Source organism: Neophocaena asiaeorientalis, unplaced genomic scaffold (assembly GCF_003031525.2).
Source record: "Neophocaena asiaeorientalis asiaeorientalis breed wild unplaced genomic scaffold, Neophocaena_asiaeorientalis_V1.1 scaffold86, whole genome shotgun sequence".
NCBI classification, from domain to species: domain Eukaryota; kingdom Metazoa; phylum Chordata; class Mammalia; order Artiodactyla; family Phocoenidae; genus Neophocaena; species Neophocaena asiaeorientalis.
This window is the reverse complement of record NW_020175039.1, coordinates 9,116,721-9,137,927: the sequence shown is the minus strand read 5'-3', so window position 1 is coordinate 9,137,927 and position 21,207 is coordinate 9,116,721. Positions and strand designations below refer to the sequence as shown.

Here is a 21,207-nt window from a genome sequence, read left to right as displayed (position 1 = left end):
AGGCTACATAGCTGGGGAAACTTCACTCATAGCTGGGGAGAGAAGTCAGACATGAGACACTAGCCAGACAAGCCAGGTCCTGGATGTTGTTAAGGCCAATGTCAGTAAAGTGAAGATAGGACAGCCAGCAGTTGAGCTGGGGATGGGGACAACAGCCAGGATGATTCAGGACCAAGATGAGCTGTGCTACCCAAAGCCACTTTCCAAGAGCTGCTTTTAGAGATGTCTCTGATCCATCTTGCTCACACAGGAATGAAAGGTGATCCTGTGAGTGCCTACAAGGTGCTCAGTGCTTTATCCACCTTGACATCCAAGTGAGACAGACAGTATTATCCCAGCTTTATAACTGTACACACAGGTTAACTAAACTAGTAAAAAGGTGGTAAACAAACCCAAGTCCAATTGACTTCAAAGCTTGTGCAGGAGGCATGCCCTTCCTGGGTCTTCAATCCAATCTTCAAGCCTGATGTTAGGCTCACTGACCTTCTCAGAGTGGCTCGCACAGGCAAACTGGAGCACTGGGACCAAAGGAATCCTTGTAAGTGCTGGGGTGTTAATCACAAACCCTTTAAGCCAGGTCAGAGTCAGAACAGTTTAGTGTTTTCCTCAGTTCTCCCATATCGCCATTCTAATAGAAACTTCCAGGTATAGAAAGGTGCACTCAGAGACTTAGAAAGCTACACCAATAACCAACGATCCCTAATTCATAAGAGAGTATGCAGCTAAGCAGCCAAACATAATACATATCAGCTGACTGGGAAGAAGAATTAGAGCTGCTGAGTTTTCAGTTATTAGTTGCTTCGATGTGCATATTCTTGAAAAGGGCTGACTTATAAAGATAAACATTAAGTTCACAATTTGTAGTTCACTCCGTCTTCAAATAAAATAGTGGCTCATCGTTATCAAATAAACATTATTTCCTGCCACATTTAGAGAATAGACATTTGTGACTATGATGAGGTCCGCAAACCTTTAGAACATCATTGACTCTTTTTTCTACCCCAACTCATGGAGGCAGTAAGAGCTAACGTGTAACGTGGTCCCCCTCTCTGCATCTTATTTCCACAGGAAACATCAATCCTTCCGAAACACAGTCTTCATCTATGCAGAGGTCACTTAATTGCTGAATTCACAAAGAAGGCTCAAAAGAAAACAAGAAAGATGAAATAAATGATAAGTCTTACCTATGAAAATTTAAGTATCTAACTCAGGTGAATCATTAAAACTCACACATTGTTTATTTATCCTTATTTCATCCATAATTCTAATATGCCTCCTATCTGGTTTCCATTTTCCAGAAAGTCAAAAGAAAAAAAAATTAACAAATTAGATAGGGTAATGTATTTATGGAAATAGGTAAGTAGCTATAAAGTAGCAGCTGTCAAGGGGAAAACTGCAAAATACAGGTAGAACTAGAAAACAGCCACGTGTAACACTGTAGAAAAGCTCCCAACCCTCTGACTTCAGTAGAATCCTAAGACTCTGACAGAGGTGATTCAAGACGGCAGCATAGGAAGAGGCTGAACTTACCTCCTCCCACAAACATGACAAATACAAAACTACATTTGGATCAATTCCGTCTGAATAGAACCTGAGAACTAACTGAATACTTGCTCCACAAGAAAAGATAAAAGGAGATCGAGATGGGTAGGAGTGGCAGAGAAACACTCTTGCCAAAAATCCCACCCACACCTGGTGGCACACAGTAAGGAGGGATTTCACCAGGCAGGTGTTTCTCCTGGAGGAGTGTGGGGTTGGTGCCCCACATCAGGCACCCCATCCCCTAGGATCTATACCAAAGAGACCAGCCTCAAAAATGTCTGGCTTAGGGCTTCCCTGGTGGTGCAGTGGTTGAGAGTCCGCCTGCCGATGCAGGGGACACGTTCGTGTCCCGGTCTGGGAAGATCCCACATGTCACAGAGCAGCTGGCCCATGAGCCATGGCCGCTGAGCCTGCATGTCCAGAGCCTGTGCTCCGCAACAGGAGAGGCCACAACAGTGAGAGGCCCGTGTACAGCAAAAATAATTAATTAATTAATTAATTAGGCAGTACAGACAACCACAAAGACCCAAGAGACAACCAAGAGCTAGTGCAGGGTTGAATAAGAAGAATCAGCATCTATACGAGGCCACTCCTTCAAGACTGAGAGAAGTAGTTTTGCCTAATACACAGAAAAAATACGGAGAGCCAAGAAGAGTGAGGAAACAGAGAAATATGTTCCAACTGGAAGAACAAGACAAGACCTCAGAAAAAGATCTTAATGATACAGAAATAAGTAATCTACCTGATAAAAAATTAAAAGTAATGGTCAGAAATATGCTCAGTGAATTCAAGAGAATGAATGAACACAGTGAGAACTTCAACAGTTACAAAATATAAGAGGGAACCACTCAGACTTGAAGAATACCATAACTGAAATTAAAACTACACAGATCAGCAAAAGAAAAAGAACAGCGAAAAGAAAAAATGAATTAAAAAAAAAATGAGAATAGCTTAAGGGGCTCTAGAACAACATCGAGTGTGCTAACGTTCACATTATAGGGGTTCCAGAAGGAGAAAAGAGAATGGGGCAGAAAATTTATTTGAAGAAATGATGGCTGAAAACTTCCCTAGCATGGGGAAGAAAAGAGACATCCAGGTCCAGGAAGGACAGAGTCCCAAAGAGGATGAACCCAAAGAGGCCCATACCAAGACACATTATAATTAAAATGTCAAAAATTAAAGAGATTTTAAAAGCAGGAAGAAAAAAACATCTAATTACATATAAGAGAACCCCCACAAGACTATCAGCAGACTTTTCAGCAGAAATTTTGCAGGCCAGAAAGGAGTGGCATGCAATATTCAAAACACTGAAAGGAAAAAACTTACAACCAAGAACACTCTGACAAGGGTGTCATTCCAAATATAAAGAGAGATAAAGAGTTTTGCAGATAAGCAAAAATTAAAGGAAGTCATCACTACTAAACTGGCCTTATAAGAAATGTTAAAGGGAATTCTTTAAGCAGAAAAGACCATAAATAGAAATAAGAAAATAGTAATATATGAAAAACATAAATCTCACTGGTAAAGGCAATATATAGTAAAAGTAGTGAATTAACCACTTACAAAGCTAGTATGAAGATAAAAAGACAAAAGTAGTAAATCAACTATAACTACAATAAGTAATAAATGAATAAGCACCAAAAAGATGTAAAAAACATAAACCTTGGGGGGATGTGGTGTTTTTATTTTTATAAATTTATTTATTTTTGGCTGCATTGAGTCTCCGTTGGTGTGCACGGGCTTTCTCTACTTGCGGTGAGCTACTCTTCGTTGAGGTGCGCAGGCTTCTCATCGCAGTGGCTTCTCGTGTTGTGGAGCACGGGCTCTAGGCACACAGGCTCAGTAGTTGTGTCTCGCGGGCTCTAGAGCATATGCTCAGTAATTGTGGCCCACGGGCTTAGCTGTCCCGTGGCATGTGGGATCTTCCTGGACCAGGGATTGAACCCATGTCCCCTGCAGTGGCAGGTGGATTCTTAACCACTATGCCACCAGGGAAGTCCCTAGTGTTTTAAACTGTGCTCAAACTTAAGCAACTATCCACTTAAAATAGATTGCTTTATATATAGACTGCTATATATGAACCTCATGGTAACTACAAACCAAAATTTCTAATAGATATATCAAAAAATAAAGAGAAAGGAATCCAAACATAACATTAAAGAAAATCATTAAACCACAAGGAAAAAGAATAGGAAAAGAAAATAGGAACAGAGAATTACAAAAAACCCAGAAAACAATTGACCAAATGGCAGTAAGTTCCTAATTATTAACAATTACTTTAAATGTAAATTAACTAAATGCTCCAATCAAAAGACATAGGGTGAGTGAATGGATTAAAAAATAAGACCTATCTATATGCTGCCTACAAGATACTCACGTCAGATCTAAGGACACAAACAGGATGAGAATGAAGGGATGGAAAGGTATTCCATGCAGATGAAAACAAAAAGAAAGGTTGGGTAGCAAAACTTATATCAGATGAAACAGACTTTAACCAAAACTGTAACAAAAGACAAAGAAGGACAATACATTATGATAAAGGGGTCAACCCAACAAGAGGATATGACATTTGAAAATATTTATGCATTCAACAGAGGAGCATCTAGATACATAAAGCAAATATTAGCAAACATAAAGGGAGGAATTGACAGTAATACAATAATAGTAGGGGACTTTAATACCACACTTACATCAATGACTAGATCACCCAGACAGAAAATTAATAAGGAAATGTTGACCTTAAATGACACATTAGACCAGATGAACTTAAGAGATATACACAAAACATCCCATCTAAAAACTGCAGAACACACATTCTTTTCAAGTACATATGAAACATTCTCCAGGACAGATCACATGTTACGCCACAAAGCAATTCTCAATAAATTTAATAAGACTGAAATCATCATCAAGCATCTTTTCCAACTACAACAGTATGAAACTAGAAATCAATTACAAAAAGAAAACTGGAAAAAACACAAACACGTAGAGACTAAACAACATGCTACGAAACAATCAGCCAATGAAGAAATCAAAGAGGAAATCAAAATATATCTTGAACAAATAAAAATGGAAACACAACTTTCCCAAATCTGTGGAATGTAGCAAAAGCTCTAAGAGGGAAGTTCAGAGAGACAAGACTATGTGAATAAGAAAATTTACACCTGAAACTAACACAATATTGTACATCAACTATATCTTAATAAATTTTAAAAAAAATTTAAAAAAAAGAAATAAGAAAATTTACAAATTAACTTTACCCCTAAAGAAACTAGAAAAAGAAGAAAAAACAAAGCTTAAAGTTAGTAGAAGGAAGGAACCAATAAAGATCAGAACAAAAATAACTGAAATAGAGACTAGAAAAATAAAAAACAATAGAAAAGATCAATGAAAGTAAGAGCTGGTTCTTTGAAAAGATAAACAAAATTGATAAATCATTAACCAGACTCATAAGGGTGTGTGTGTGGGGGGGGGGGGGAGTGGAGAGAGAAAGAGAAGCCAAATAAAGTCAGAAATGAAAGAGAAGTTACAACTGATACCATAGAAATGCCAAGGATAAGAAATTACTCTGAACAATCATATGCCGAAAAATCAGACAACCTAGAACAAATGGCTAAATTCCTAGAAACACACAATCTTCCAAAACTGAATCATGAAGAAAGATAAAATATGAATAGATTAATTACTAGTGAAATTGAAACAGGAATTTTAAAACTCCCATGGGAATTCTACCAAAATTTTTTAAAGTTAATACTTATCCTTCTCAAACTGTTCCCAAAAGTTGAAAAGGAAGGAACACTTCCAAACTCATTTTACGAAGCCAGCATTACCCTGATACCAAAACCAGACAAGAAAAAAAAAAAAGGCAAACCAAAGTCATCAACAATACATTGAAGGATCATACATCGTGATGAAGCATAACGAAATAGGATTTATTCCAGGAATGCAAAGAGGGTTCAATACCTGCAAATCCATCAGTGTGATATACCACATTAACATTAACAAAAACAAAGGATAAAAATCATGATCAATTCAACAGATGCAGAAAAAAACATCTGACAACATTCAATATCCATTCTTGATAAAAACTCAGTAACGTGGGTATAGGGAATGTACCTCAACATAATAAAAACTATATATGACAAATACACAGCTAACATCATACTCACTGGGGAAAAGTTAAAAGCTTTTCCTCTAAGATCAGGAACAAGACAAAGATGCCCACTCTCACTACTTTCATTCAATGTAGTATTGAACGCCATAGCCACAGCAATCTGACAAAAAAAGAAATAAAAGGAATCCAAACTGGAAAAGAAGTGAAAATGTCACTGCTTGCAGATGACATGATACTATATACAGAAAATCCAACACACCATGAAAAAACTACTGGAATACATAAATTTAGTAAAATTGCAGGATACAAACTTTATAGAAATCAGTTGCATTTCTATATACCAAAAACAAGCTATCAGAAAGTTAAGAAAACAGTCTCATTTATAATTGCATAAAAAGAGAATAAAACACCTAGGAATAAATTTAACCAATGAGGTGGAAGACCTGTACTCTGAAAGAATTTGAAGACAACACAAATAAATGGAAAAATACACCTTACTCATAGATTGGAAGAATTACCACTGTTAAAATGTCTACACTACCCCAGGCAATCTACAGATACGATGCAATCCCTATCAAAATACCAATGGCATTTTTCACTGACCTAGAGCAAAGAATCCTAAACTTTGTATGGAATCACAAATAGCCAAAACAATCTTGAGAAAGAACAAAGCTGGAGGCAAACCATAAAACTCCTAGAAGAAAACATAGGCAGTAAGCTCTTTGACATTGGTCTTATCCATATTTTTTCGAACCTGTCTCTTCAGGCAAGGAAGGGACACAAAAGCAAAATTAAACAAATGGGACTACATCAAACTAAAATGCTTTTGCATAGCAAAAGAAACCATCAACAAAATAAAAAGGTAACCTACTGAATTCATAAATCATATATTCCATAAGGAGCTAATATCAAAACTATATAAAGAACTTTTATAACTTAATATCCAAAAATAAAACAAAAAAAAAAACAAAAAAAACAAAAAAACCCCAGAACAACCCTATTTTAAAAATGGACAGAGGACCTGAAGAGACATTTTTCCAAAGACATACAGATGGCCGACAAGCACATGAAAAGATGCTCGACATCACTAATCATCAGGGAAATGCAAATCAAAACAGTGTTTATCACCTTACACCTGTCAGAATGGCAATGATCAAAAAGACAAAAAATAACAAGCGTTGGAGGGAATGTGAAGAAAAAGAAACCCTTGTACACTGTTGGTGGGAACGTAATTCATGCAGCCACTATGGAAAACAATATGGAGCTTCCTCAAAAAGTTAAAAGTAGAACTACCATATGATCCAGCAATCCTGCTTCTGGGTATTTACCTGAAGAAAACAAAAACTCTAACTTGAAAAGATATATGCACCCCGATGTTCACTGCGGCATTATTTACAATAGCCAAGATACAGAAACAACCTAAGAGCCCATCAAGACAAAGTGGAAAAAGATGTGACTTATATGTACAATGTTTATATACAATATCAACAAATTCAGCCATAAAAAATAATGAAATCTTGCCATTTGTGACAACATGGAGGGACATAAAGGGTATTATGCTAAGTGAAATAAGACAGAGAAATACAATTTCTCTATGATTTCACTTATATGTGGAATCTAAAAAACAAAACAGCAGTCTCACAGGTACAGAAAACAAACTGATGGTTGCCAGAGGGGAAAGGGGTTGGCGGGTTGGGTTCAGGCAGAATCAGTGAAGGGGATTAAGAGGTACAGACTTCCAGTTATAAAATAAAGTCATGAAGATGTAATGCAAAGCATAGGAAATATAGTCAATAATATTGTAATAACTTTGTGCGGTGATAAATGGTAACTAGTTAACAAGGTGACCATTTGGAAATGTATATAAAATATTGAATCACTATGACACACATGAGACTGATACAGTACTACATCTATTACACTTCAGTTTAAAAAAAATGAACCACAAGGGAATCACTGTAATAAATGACAGTCTTCATGATGATTCCAAACTACCAAGGTTACACTGTATTCAAAAACGTTTATTTAAGTAATAAAGTACCTAATATACTTTAGAAATGCAGTGCTCAAAAAGACAAGCTTTTGTCAGCTGAAAGATTTCCTCACAAGTCTTGCAGAGGCTCGTTCTTCAACAGTGCAGAGTAAGTCACCTCTATAGAAGAAACAGAGATGTGGAAGCACAAAGAACTTTAGTGATTTATGGCGAATAAAAAGGAAGCTTGAATCTATGACTGAAAAATGAAAATAATTACAAGTATATCTATACAGAAAATACAAGTCTCAAGAGCTTAACATCAACTAACTGCTGCCAAAATAAATACTTAAAGAAACCAAGAACAAAACTGCTTAACAGTGGGACACAAAATCCAACAAAGAGGGAGGAGGACAAACCAAGAAAGTGCAAAGGAAAGTGAGTAGCAACTCCCCCAAAGTGTTTTTACAAACGGGGATTCAGATCGGAGGAACAAACACAAACCTGTCTAGGAATACGACCAATGAGGCAATAGAAAGTGACTAGAAGTCAGTGATAAATCAAAAATGACAACCAAAATCCCAGAGTCTTAAATTATTTAATCCAGACATTATCTAACCCCTCAGATTTGCTTGGTGCTATGTTGTTTATCATTCTCCATTTGAATGAAATGTGGAACAAACACAATACTGGTTGGATAGAGTGTTTCAGAGCTAATTCACCCTTGAAGGTCAGGGTCAGCTGTATTATTGTGTTCACATAATTTATTTCTTCATATAGAAAAATAACATGTCAAAGAAGGGATTAAAGTCAATTTTATTTTGAAATAATTAGCTGAATCTCAAACTTCAAATAAATGGATCTTAAAATGTCCATGAACTTCAGAATCTCAGTATTCTCATCTAATGGTTACCAAACTAGTCCCTTTGGCCCAAAAGGGACCAAACTGGTAAGTCTCAACAGTAACACCCTTTCCATGTCTTTAATATTATAAGTACATTAAATTTCTAGAAAGACTTATTAAAGAATTCTACTTCTTAGAAAATATTTTAAAATGATCTAATCTACCTTATTGATTCACAAATAAGAAATACTCAGACCAGAGTAACCTTCCCAGGTCTCCCCATTCTCAGGTGGCATCCTGTCTACTATTCTGCAGCCTTGATGGTCCTGGTCCTGGTATTATGAATAAGTCCTTTTCACTACTACCATTAAACTTACTATCATAGCCTTTTGTATCACCTGGACAAAAATCTGTTCTAAATCAAGTAATCACCAACTTCTGCCTCCCCAGCAATCCAAAAGTGAAAAACAATTTATGAAGAAAGAAATTAAGACCTACAGAAAAATTATTTTAGCAATACATAAGGTCTACCAGAAAGACTGCTCCCTAATTTATTTACATTTGACTAACAATGTCTCTAAAATGTGTTAGAGAAAATGTTCTACACATTTATATATATATAAACACAGTTATAAGTTGATTAACAATAAGCAAATATATACAATAAAAATATGCCATGAGCCCAATGTTGACTTTCACCACCAGAGAACAGTAATGTTGAGATTCAAATCATGATTTCCTGATTAAGAGACAAGATTTTTTTAAAAAGGGAACAAAAATGTAGGAACAAGTAAATTATAAGTAGCAAAATAAATACAACTGTAGACAGGAAAAGAATTTAACACCTATGGTGGCAAATTTAGACCAGGTAATCTATTTTCATTATAACAAAGCCAGAATAAATTATTTGACAATATTATTTGCTCTATAAACGAAGGCAAGTATTTTTGCTGGTGGCAGGTGTGGATTTTTTTCATCAAAGAACATTAAAAGGGTGAGACATAATGATATCACTTGTATGTTTAACCAACAGTTCTGATCCCCTCTCATTAATCTTTGACAGCTGATAATGTGAATAGAAAGACATGATGAATCAACACATATGCCAGTTTTAAAAAGAAAAATCCCTTAAAGCAATCTCCGCATCTAAATGGTAAACATAGAATGAATTCATAATCTGGCAATTTTTTTTTTAATTCAAGGCAAAAAAATGTATGAATGAGTCTACTTATTTGTAAAAATGTGAATGATCAAAACAGTGCAGTCACTGGGCTCTCACACTGTGTAAGTTCAATTTGAAATGTACATTTGGTATAGGATTCAGCTGTCAAGAGGGATCAACTCAAAGGACATCACACAATCTATAAACCAGCTGGAAGAAGCTATCCAGACTTTGCCCTGCCTAACTCTCTCTGGGAGATGATTAGACAAATCCTCATAGATGATATACTGTGTGCAGAAGTGCTGATCAGAATCAGGTTTGGCATGGTACGCGACTGTATTGATGGTTTGAGTCACGTCACTGTCTGGCTTGGGCTTTCTACTGAGGATCTGTCCCCCAGATGCAGTGACAAGCTTAATAAGGCTGTCCTTTGGATGGTGTCTGAAGCTTCCCCCAAAATAGAAATAGCATCCATCAAACAGCTTTGGCAACTGAAAAAACAAAAAAAAAAGCTCATTAAAAGCAGACCAAAATATTTAAAAACACTGCTTATGAATAGGGAAATAAAAAGAAAAGTCACAAGCAGCTAAGAAGCTACTTAATGAGGTGCTAAGACAAGCTGTATTTCAAATAAACCATTCAGGTAAAAAGTATATATACTCACGCAAATAAAGATTTCCTATACAATTTTTTCCTTAAGACTCTGGTGCTTTTCACTCTTCTCACATTTTAGGTGTGCTCTGTGTGTGTGTCTCTCTGTGTGTGTATGGTATACATCCATATAAAACCTGTTCATCAAGTGTCTTATATCAGAATATTTATTCATTTATTTTGTGGGACTTAAAGCCCCAAGAATTCCTTCCTAGGGTAACTGAAACATGCTTCACAGATACCAAGCTAAACTTAATTGTAAGAGTAACAGCTTTTCTATGGAGTTTTCCAATTCTGCCCATCCATATTTAGGTTCCTATATACTACCAATCTAAGGTCCCCAGGGCAGTGACGTGGGAGTGTGGCCTCCAGGATTCTAGAAATGTTTTCCTTAGAACACAATACATTATATGGCCATGGCTAGGGATCCAATTAGATATGAAACACACTTCTGTGAGCTTTACTGAAAAAGTTTCACAAGTCCCTTCTACAAAAACTTTTCTTTGGCATTTTTAATATACCTATATGTCAACAGGGTAATAGAATTTTATCCATTAAAACTACAATATATGGTAATAAAGACATGGTTAACTAAATCCGAGCAGTAGTTCTAAGTCTTCTCTCAAGCTACTTCCTATATGAGACTCACCTCAGATTCTGAAAGGTTTATGGGAATGTTCAAGATGCCCAAAATCTAGTAACAGTATGAAATTATTACCTTCTGGTTTTTACTGCTCATTGTAATCATCTCTCAGAATCAAGTGCTTGAAATAAGCACAATTAAAGTTTTAATCAGTCACCTGTACTTGTTGAAAGGGCAGGAGAAGTTTTTCCTGACGGTAATAATAGTATTAAGTTATAATAAGAACAATAAAAGTAGTATCAAAAGGAAAATACCAGCTGTTCTCTGTTGAGCCTGCTTCTACGTGGTCCTTCAGGAATTTCATACTTTTCTTCCTGTTCATATTCTTTTCTTTGTAGACATGCTTTCACCCCTGGGGAAAAAAACGAGGATAAAAGCAAAATAAGTATCAAGTGAGCATTACTTCTTTCACACTGAAATTATGCCATTTACCTAAGTGATTTTTCTTCTTCATGGTTAAATATTGTTCTGAAACAGAAAGAGAAACCTTACTTATGCCAAAACAAAATGTAATAAAACTGGTTTTCCAGGGCTTCCACGGTGGCGCAGTGGTTGAGAGTCTGCCTGCTGATGCAGGGGACACGGGTTCGTGCCCCGGTCCGGGAAGATCCCACATGCCGCGGAGCGGCTGGGCCCGTAAGCCATGGCCGCTGAGCCTGCGCGTCCAGAGCCTGTGCTCCGCAACGGGAGAGGCCACAGCAGTGAGAGGACCGCGTACGGCAAAAAAAAAAAAAAAACTGGTTTTCCATATAAAGAAAATGTAAGAAATCTTTTCTTCAGAGGACTGAGCAATGAAGTAGTACTGAATACAAATTTTAGTTTTCTTTCTGAAAAACCTAAATCAGTACATTATTTCATGTACCAGAATAAAAATCTAAATTGTAATTTATAACCATTATCAAAATTAAAGTAATAAAAAGTCCCTCATTTAGTTCAGCCCACAATGATCTGACCCCGAGGTCTTATCATCTGCCCCACTCATTCTGGTGGTCCTATGCCTAACCTCCTGTTAGACTATAAGTGATCTGACATTAAGGAAAGTACTTGAGTCCAGAACACCTCACTTATTAAGCTGGTCAAATAACAGGGGCTCTACAGCTCTTGTTAAAATAAACAGTAAAGCAGAGTCTGGGACATGTTTGGAATTGACAGGTACTCAATGAAGTCACCAGTCTAGAGATGACTTGGTGAATATTTCAAATGTTTTAGAGCTGCTTCAACTGAGATATTCCAAGACATTGCATAATATATAAAAGTTAGAATATTTTAATGACTGAATACATCTATCTCAACAAAAGCAGAGCTTTGTCAAGGAACTGAATTTTTTCTTAACTTGGGACTATGAATGCATATTCCAGTTGAACACTCAACCCTGGCATATCTATAATTCCCTATCATGTGATTCTTAATTTTTTGCTAGTTTTGCCTGGGGACTAAAACATCCCCAGTGTTTTCAATACAAGGATCATATTTATCTAAGTTTGCTACGCTGAATTCTACTCTTCTCACTAACTTATCATAAATATGATGGCTTTTATAAAGAATTGTTGGTTTTTTGCATGTAGTAAAAAGTATATTTTAAAAATAGAATTTTTAATAACTACTCACAGGGTATAAAAAACTATCTTTCCAATGAAGCTAATACTAAAATATTAACTTTACTGTATACTGAAAATGAGTCTCAAAATAAAATTTTTGACTAGGTCAAAATCATAGGAGAAACACTGACAGTGTGTGCTTACATGACATCATGTATTGGTTCTACATTAAACACCAATGCAAAAAACATTACCAATCTATCCAAATCACTGACTTACCTCAAACTCATTATTTCATATATAAATTATTACTTTTACTTTTTATCACTTAAGCATGTAACCGCCTTCCTAAACCTCCTTTCCTGATGATATGTGAAGAGCATTTATACCAGTATCTTTAGATGAACTGTATATGCCAGCATATAAAGCCAAGGACTGAACACTGAATACTCCTATAATATCAAGTAACTGTAACAAGTAAAGAGCTTATGTGTAACTACAGAAATAAATAAATGGGCTGTACCTATGCTGGCTGCTTATCCATTTTATGGGTTTATTTGACTGGTTATTTAAACTATCAAAAAAGCATACTAAAATGGTTTCAATTGATCCAGGCAATATGCCAGCGTTACTCAATCAACAGAATGTAGTCTTAACAGATACCAGAATGAGATAAGCAGGGCATCAAGAGAAACCGAGAGGGCAGCATGGCACTACCAGAGGAAGATGCCAGTACTCTTTCAGTGTAAACATGCCTCAAGTCACAAAACTTTCAGCCTTATAGCAATTGTTCAGTAAATTTCTGTAAAGGCAGGCAGAAAAATCCAATGCTCTAATTACAATTACTGAGCTAAATGAAGAATGTGTTCCTGATATCCTTTTATTCCAAGTAACAATTTGCCAACTCTCTCTACCACTTAATATCAGCTAAAGAAGGAAAATATAGCTTCCCCGTGAAAACTAAGGAACAGTTTCTAGGTCTATAACAATCTGTTAGAATTGCCGTTGTAGAACAGAAAACATGGAGAATTTTTTGAAATTCGGGTGTGACATCTAGTCCAAAGACTGTAACTCGAACACCTACAAGGGCCACTCAAATTATATAATCATGTAGGGAACCTTGTGTTAAGTGGTAGGGAGTTATGGAGACTGTAACAAATAGGAAAATGTACATCATACCTAAAGACACAAAACTTAAATGATTATGCTGAACTAAACCACATAGATTTTATCTGTTTTGGACTTAGATTGCCAATTTGACTTGATGCTTGTCTAATCAACCTCTTCATTTCATAGATAAGGAAACTTAAATCCTAAGAGATTTAAGCAGCTTTCCCAGTGATACATGTGAGATGAGAACTCAGATATCCTCCAACTTCTAGATAAGTGTTTCTTTATCTTTATTTTATTAAAAAAATAAAGCATCTTAGGAAATGCCAGGTACTCTCCACTCAGATTTAATATACTGTATCTCAAAATAAATGACATAACCACTTAACAGATGACTAAACAGGAGGATCCTTATTTTTAAGAGATTAGCCAAAAGGTATACCAAAGTGTCAAAAACTGCTGACTACCTGGGAGTGGGGGGTTGGAGGGGGGAGAACAATGCATTTGGCTTTGTCTTCAGTGAATTGATGAGTTTGTTTAATCTGACTGATGCCAAAGCTGCCACTCTCTCATTTGTACCCTATGAGTTTCAGAATGTTCATACCTCTCAGTAGACATTTACGATAATTACATTTAATATCAACTTCCTAGTAGATTTCTTTTGAGATAAACCAATTGAACTGATTTACCAAAACAAGAATGAAATGCTTTAAACTTTCAGCAACCTAAATGCTGATATATTAACATCATCAATGAAATGGAAGAATCTACAAGCCATAATACGACCTAATTAACAAACCTAAATAATAGATAATACTTTAAGGTTTTAATTACTGAACGTAAGTTAGTTAAGCAAACTGCAGCAAGAAGTGTTAAATCTATTTTCCATGTTAAAAAAACTATCAGAACTTTCACAACATTCCTAGTCATAAACTCATCTAAAGTATAATATATACTGTAATCCTTAATCTCTATAAATATTTTAAAACAGGTCTTTTTCCACCAATTTAAAGATACTTCCTTACTGTATAGCACACAGAACTACATCCAATATCCTATGATAAACTATAATGGAAAAAATAAAAAAGAATGTATATATATATATATATATATATGTGTGTGTGTGTGTGTGTGTGTATAACTGAATTGCTTTGCTGTACAGCACTAATTAATACATTGTAAATCAACTATACTTCAATAAAAAAATACATCCTAAAACTCAACCAAATTATATTTTGTATTTGTACTTAATAAAGTCCATATTATTCCATTATCTGCCAATAAAATAGTTCATCAGAAATGGATTCTTGTGAAGAAATATGCATATGCAAGATCACTAGTTAACTTTCTCAGCTAGATAGGAGGATCTGAATCCAAACTGAAATGACTATACATGAATAATTTATATTGTTTATGTAAACACAGGAGATTTCTGAATATGCCAGAATGATATATACTTTAAAATGTGTCAAGCCACTATCCTTGTAAAATGTATGCTTTGTATCATCTTTCTTACTTTTCACATGTTCTATTATATTTTAAGATTTTGACCAAAGCTATCATTTTTCAGAAGTACAGGAATCAACTACCTATCTTATTAAAACTAAGATTCTTTTCAGCGCAGATGTATTCCGGATCATGTGTATACCATTTCAGGTAAGCTTTCCTTTTGCCCTGATTTTATTACTTTTTTATATAGAGGTAAGCAGCCCAATTCCCAAAGTACTGCTTAACTCAAAGTCATTAACTCGAAGTCATTAAAGTAGCTCTGGCTACCTAAGCAAAGTCTAGAATCTGTATACTAATGCAGCTTATGAATTCTGGGATATGATTTTTTTTTTTTAAAGAAGCTTGTACCATCCAGAAATGTATTCCTTTATTCTGAATCTCTAGGAGCCACTCTTGCCTCCTACCTCATAAAAGCACATATATCCATGGATGTATATTTTCATTTCAGCTGCATGAACCACTGATGATGTTCATTAATCTATATTAAGTTTAGTCACTTTTCCTAGTTTTAGAAAGAAAAAAAGGATTGCACAAGTGGGAGGGAGTAGAAAAAAGGGTTTCTGAATCTACAGCTACATACAAATGATTATAGAATACAATGAAGACAGAATGAAGCGTTCAAATGGAGATCTGTTAAATGTCCAAAGAGGAAAGTATCCCTCCATGAAGACCACAGAATGTGCTTACTCTCTTCAAAAGCTAGAGCAATAAATAAATTCCTAATTTAAAGAACTGTTATTCTTCTGAAGCCACTGGCTGAAATAGCACTGAAAATCAGAATTAAAAATTACTCTTAGCCAACACTAAATGTTATCCTAAAAAAAAAAAGAAGATACAGAATCAAATATTTCATGTCAAAATCAAAAATCCTAATAAATATGTCATTAGATCCAAACTGGGCACTTATGTAACTCAAGAAAACTGCATTATTAGTAAAATAAACACTGAAGAATTTCCTTTCTGATTGTATTGAAAATGAACACCCAAGTTGTAAAAACAACAAAAAATTATTTTTAGATGCTTTTCTAGTAGGCTTTTTAGTCAAATAGGCTATGATATCACTAAACTTCAGACAAAAGGAAATGGTTTTTAAGAGGAAACTTTTTACAACAATGACAAAAATGGAAAAACAACTTTCACTCTCACTGAAATTTTTTAAAAATAGGATGGCAAGTAAAAGAAGAGCTAAGCCCAATACTATGAAATTCCACAGTGAAGAGTGGAAGGACAATAAAATGAAGGCTGAAAATGTAAAATAAAAGGTAAATGCTCCTTTTGTGCCATCATAAACATTTAGATTTAGGAAATCAACTGTCACAGATCATTAGATTTTGTGTTTTCATATAAATACCATTGAAAAACTTTATTTTTGGCTACTTTTTAAGCCAATATTCTAATTATAAGCATATTTATACATAAAAATACATTTCCCCATAGGATAGTTTGCTAAATTTATTTTTTTTACTTAATGCATATTGAGAAGCAGGTCAAATTCTATCACAAAAATATATTACTGTATCATAAAATTTGCTTGGGCAAAATCTGGGTATCAATTCTAAAACTTTGTATTATGAATAATAATATCAAAACAATCCTCAATAATTTAAAAACTCATACTTGGTGTTCTTTGTTAGTCATATATTTAAAACTGAAATATTTATGTAAGACTTCCATTTTTATTGGACAATAACCATATTAACATTTATCTGCTAGGTCTGCACAACAGGCATCAACAATCTGGTGTACCAGATTGGAGCAATATACATACACAGGTTCTAATGTCCCTGATTAAGAATGAAACCCTCTGGTGGCGCGGTGGTTGAGAGTCCGCCTGCCGATGGAGGGGACGTGGGTTCGTGCCCCAGTCCCGGAAGATCCCACATGCCGCGGAGCGGCTGGGCCCGTGAGCCATGGCCGCTGAGCTTGCGCGTCCGGAGCCTGTGCTCCACAACGGGAGAGGCCACAACGGGAGAGGCCACAACAGTGAGAGGCCCGCGTACCACAAAAAAAAAAGAATGAAACCCTCACCTACCCAATTAATTTTTAGAAAAGATCAAAAAGAAGATCTAATTGTTATTAGAACTTGAGAATTTGAACTTCTTCATAAAAAACTTGAATTTAAGAGACATACATTGATTTTGAAACTCTTATAAACTAACAGACCTCTACCTACCAATCTACAACTGTTTTGATTGTTTCTTTCCCTGTACATATTCACACATTTATGTATTGACAGTGAAGATATAATTGTTTTATGCTCTTTAAAAAATTTAAACAAATTTGTTTTTTCATATTCAGTCCTACTAATTATCATATAAAAATAAAATTTTTTTCATAAAACACCTTTAAGCATTCCAGAATGTTCTCAATTTTCTCACATGCCGGTTATTCCCCCCTACTTCTTGTTATAAGAAATAACAATGCAAATAGTTTTTTTTCTTTCTTCTGTATTACTTGCTTGGAGTATATTCTCAGAAGTAGGACTATTATATCAACAGATGTTAATTTTTTTTTATTCTTAGACAATCTCTGTAAAATATTTCTCTAAGCATGAAGTTGCCTAATCAATCTTAGCTGACAGAAATGCTTTGGTACATTTATTTTTTGATAATTAGCAAAATGTGACGAGTAAAAACTACCTGTATTTTTAAAATTCCACAGCTCACTCAACATCCATTCGAAGAAATAAATTTTAATAGAAAAGTATGTTTATTAATCTGATTATGAAGCTATTTACAAAATGATGATATAATGATTGCCTCTTAGGATCAATCTTCCTCATCTAAAACAAAAACAAAGAAACACCGTATCTGGCCATTCCTCTCTTCACAGACACAAGTCCAGTGCAAAATGTCTGGCACATTCCCACAGCAATTCCCTTAGGTGCTAAGGTCTTTCAGAACTTCTATAGCAGCAATTTTATTTAAACTTAGATGAGAGTGGGGGAGAGGAAGAGATTATGAAAGAAAAGAGGACAACCATTTGCTCTCCCCATCACAATGAGATGAGAAATGAAGAGGCAGAATTAAATTTTTTTTAAAAAAAGGTTAAGCTAGATGAGATTTTGAAAGCAGTGTACTGAAAGAACAGGTCAGTAAAATACATTTTCACTTTCTGAAGGCTAGTTTACATCCTTAGGATGCAATTCCAATTTTTTCATTCTCTAAGAGATGAATAAAATGGCATATTTATATATCTTCTAATCTTCATTCTAGTCACCTCTTTCATTACCAAAATTCACCCTGTATGGGGATGGGTATTAGTTGCCTGTGAGGAATTAGCACCAAAACTAGGACTAAAGCAGAATCTCAGGCACAAATTTAATCTTGAAGAAGGAACTTCCCTAGCTGTATCTCCCGTTTCTGTAAAATAAAGATAAATACCATTTGATAAAATATCTGTAAAATAAATATGATGAGACAGAATGGCTACTACAATAGTATAATTATGCCCTATTCTTAGAATGTTCATTCAAAGTTCATTAACTATGACACTGTAAGATGCTCTCTCTATATATATAATATAAAGAAGTAAAAGATATGGACCAATTAAGACAAAATAAGTTTCAACAGAAGCCTTCCAATAGTTAAATTTGGATCCAATGGATCCAGACTGTTTTGTATAATTCTTTTTGTTAATTTCTTTAAATTTGCTTAAGTTTTTAAATAAGACAGTTCTCTGCAGAGGAAGTTTAGATGAAATTTCCTCTTTAATCTACTTGGTTTGTGGAAAATGCCATAAAACGTGGATACTAAACTTTCTATATAGTTCAGCCAGTAAAGCTTCTGTCTACCAGGCAAGCTGGTGGATAACCTCAAACACAAGATCTAGTTTTAATAAGTCATAAATCTTTATGATTAATTTTGAAAGCTTTGGTCCACCACATCTTTCCTTAATATAGATGGTTTTCAACTAGTTTTGAATAGCTGTGAACATTTTTTTAAAAATCACACTAAGTTGCCTGACATTAAGACAACACAGAGACTTCCGGGAAGATGGCGGAAAAGTAAGATGCGGAGATCACCAGATACACCAGAAATACATCTACACGTGGAACAACTCCTACAGAACACCTACTGAACGCTGGCAGAAGACCTCAGGCCTCCCAAAAGGCAAGAAACCCCCCACGTACCTGGGTAGGGCAAAAGAAAAAACAGAGACAAAAGAATAGGGATGAGACCTGCACCAGTGGGACGGAGCCGTGAAGGAGGAAATGTTTCCACACACTAGGAAGCCCCTTCGCGGGCGGAGACTGCGGGTGGCGGAGGGGGGAGCTTCGGGGCCGTGGGTGAGAGCGCAGCCACAGGGGAGCAGGGGGCAAAGCGGACAGATTCCCGCACAGAGGATCAGGGCCGACCGGCACTCACCAGCCCGAGAGGCTTGTCTGCTCACCCGCCGGGGCGCGCGGGGCTGGGAGCTGAGGCTCGGGCTTCGGTCTGAGCGCCGGCCGGGAGAGGACTGGGGTTGGCGACGTGAACACAGCCTGCAGGGGGTTAGTGCGCCACGGCTAGCCGGGAGGGAGTCCGGGAAAAAGCCTGGAGCTGCCGAAGAGGCAAGAGACTTTTTCTTCCCTCTCTGTTTCCTGGTGCGCGAGGAGAGGGGATTCAGAGCGCTGCTTAAAGGAGCTCCAGACACGGGCGCGAGCCGCGGCTAAAAGCGCAGACCCCAGAGACAGGTATGAGACGGTAAGGCTGCTGCTGCCGCCACCAAGAAGCCTGTGTGCGAGCACAGGTCACTCTCCACACCCCCCTTCCGGGGAGCCTGTGCAGCCCGCCACTGCCAGGGTCCCGGAATCCAGGGACAACTTCCCTGAGAGAACGCACGGCGGGCCTCAGGCTGGTGCAATGTTATGCGGGCCTCTGCCGCCGCAGGCTCCCCCTGCCCTCCGTGCCCGCCCACCCCCCCGCCTGAGTGAGCCAGAGTCCCCGAAGCAGCAGCACCTTTAACCCCGTCCTGTCTGAGCAAAGAACAAACGCCCTCCAGCGAACTACATGCAGAGGCGGGGCCAAATCCAAAGCTGAGCCCCTGGGAGCTGTGCGAACAAAGAAGAGAAAGGGAAATCTCTCCCAGCAGCCTCAGAAGCAGCGGATTAAAGCTCCACAATCAACTTGATGTACCCTGCATCTGTGGAATACATGAATAGACAATGAATCATCCCAAATTAAGGAGGTGGACTTTGAGAGCAAGATTTATGGTTTTTTCCCATTTTCCTCTTTTTGTGAGGGTGTAAGTGTATGCTTCTCTGTGAGATTTTGTCTGTATAGCTTTGCTTCCACCATTTGTCCGAGGGTTCTATCAGTCTGTTTTTTTTATAATTTTTTTTCTTAATAATTACTTTTTAATAACTTTATTTTACTTTATCTTTGTTCTTTCTTTCCTTCCTTCCCTCCTTTAGATAATGAATCATCCCAAATTGAGGAGGTGGACTTTGAGAGCAAGATTCATGATTTTTTTCCCCTTTTCCTCTTTTTGTGACTGTGTATGTGTATGCTTCTGTGTGAGATTTTGTCTGTATAGCTTTGCTTCCACCATTTGTCCCAGGATTCTATCCGTCCGTTTTTGTTTGTTTTTTCTCTTAATAATTATTTTTTTATTTTAATAGCTTTATTATATTTTATCTTATTTTATTTTACTTTATCTTTTCTTTCTTTTTTTCCTTCCTTCCCTCCTTCTTTCCCTCCTTCCTTCCCTCCCTCCCTCCCTTCTTTTTCTTTCTTGCTTCCTTCCTTGCTTCCTTCCTTTCTACTTCTACTAATACTTTCTAATTTTTCTTCTCAGCCATGTGGATGAAAGGCTCTTGGTGCTGCAGCCAGGAGTCAGTGCTTTGCCTCTGAGGTGGGAGAGCCAACTTCAGGACACTGGTCCACAAGAGACCTCCCAGCTCCACATAATATCAAACAGTGAAAATCTCCCAGAGATCTCCATCTCAACACCAGCACTCAGCTTCATTCAACGACCACCAAGCTACAGTGCTGGACACCCTATGCCAAACAACTAGCAAGACAGGAACACAACCCCACCCATTAGCAGAGAGGCTGCCCCAAATCGTAATAAGTCCACAGACACCCCAAAACACACCACCAGACGTGGACCTGCCCACCAGAAAGACAAGACCCAGCCTC

The 21,207-nt window shown here is 36.7% G+C and overlaps 1 protein-coding gene across 2 annotated transcripts in view; it reads right to left on the bottom strand.

Annotated features, from left to right (window-relative positions):
* Positions 1–8,400: 8,400 nt before the first annotated feature.
* BARD1 (BRCA1 associated RING domain 1) overlaps positions 8,401–21,207 on the bottom strand; it is a 73,856-nt gene continuing 61,049 nt past the window's right edge. For both annotated transcript variants that reach the window (XM_024763191.1, XM_024763192.1), the window contains 2 exons: positions 11,183–11,280; positions 8,401–10,125 (listed from right to left, as the gene is read on the bottom strand). In XM_024763191.1, coding sequence (XP_024618959.1) covers positions 9,793–10,125; positions 11,183–11,280 — 431 coding nt within the window. In that variant the 3' untranslated portion in view covers positions 8,401–9,792. The remainder of the gene's footprint in view (positions 10,126–11,182; positions 11,281–21,207) is intronic.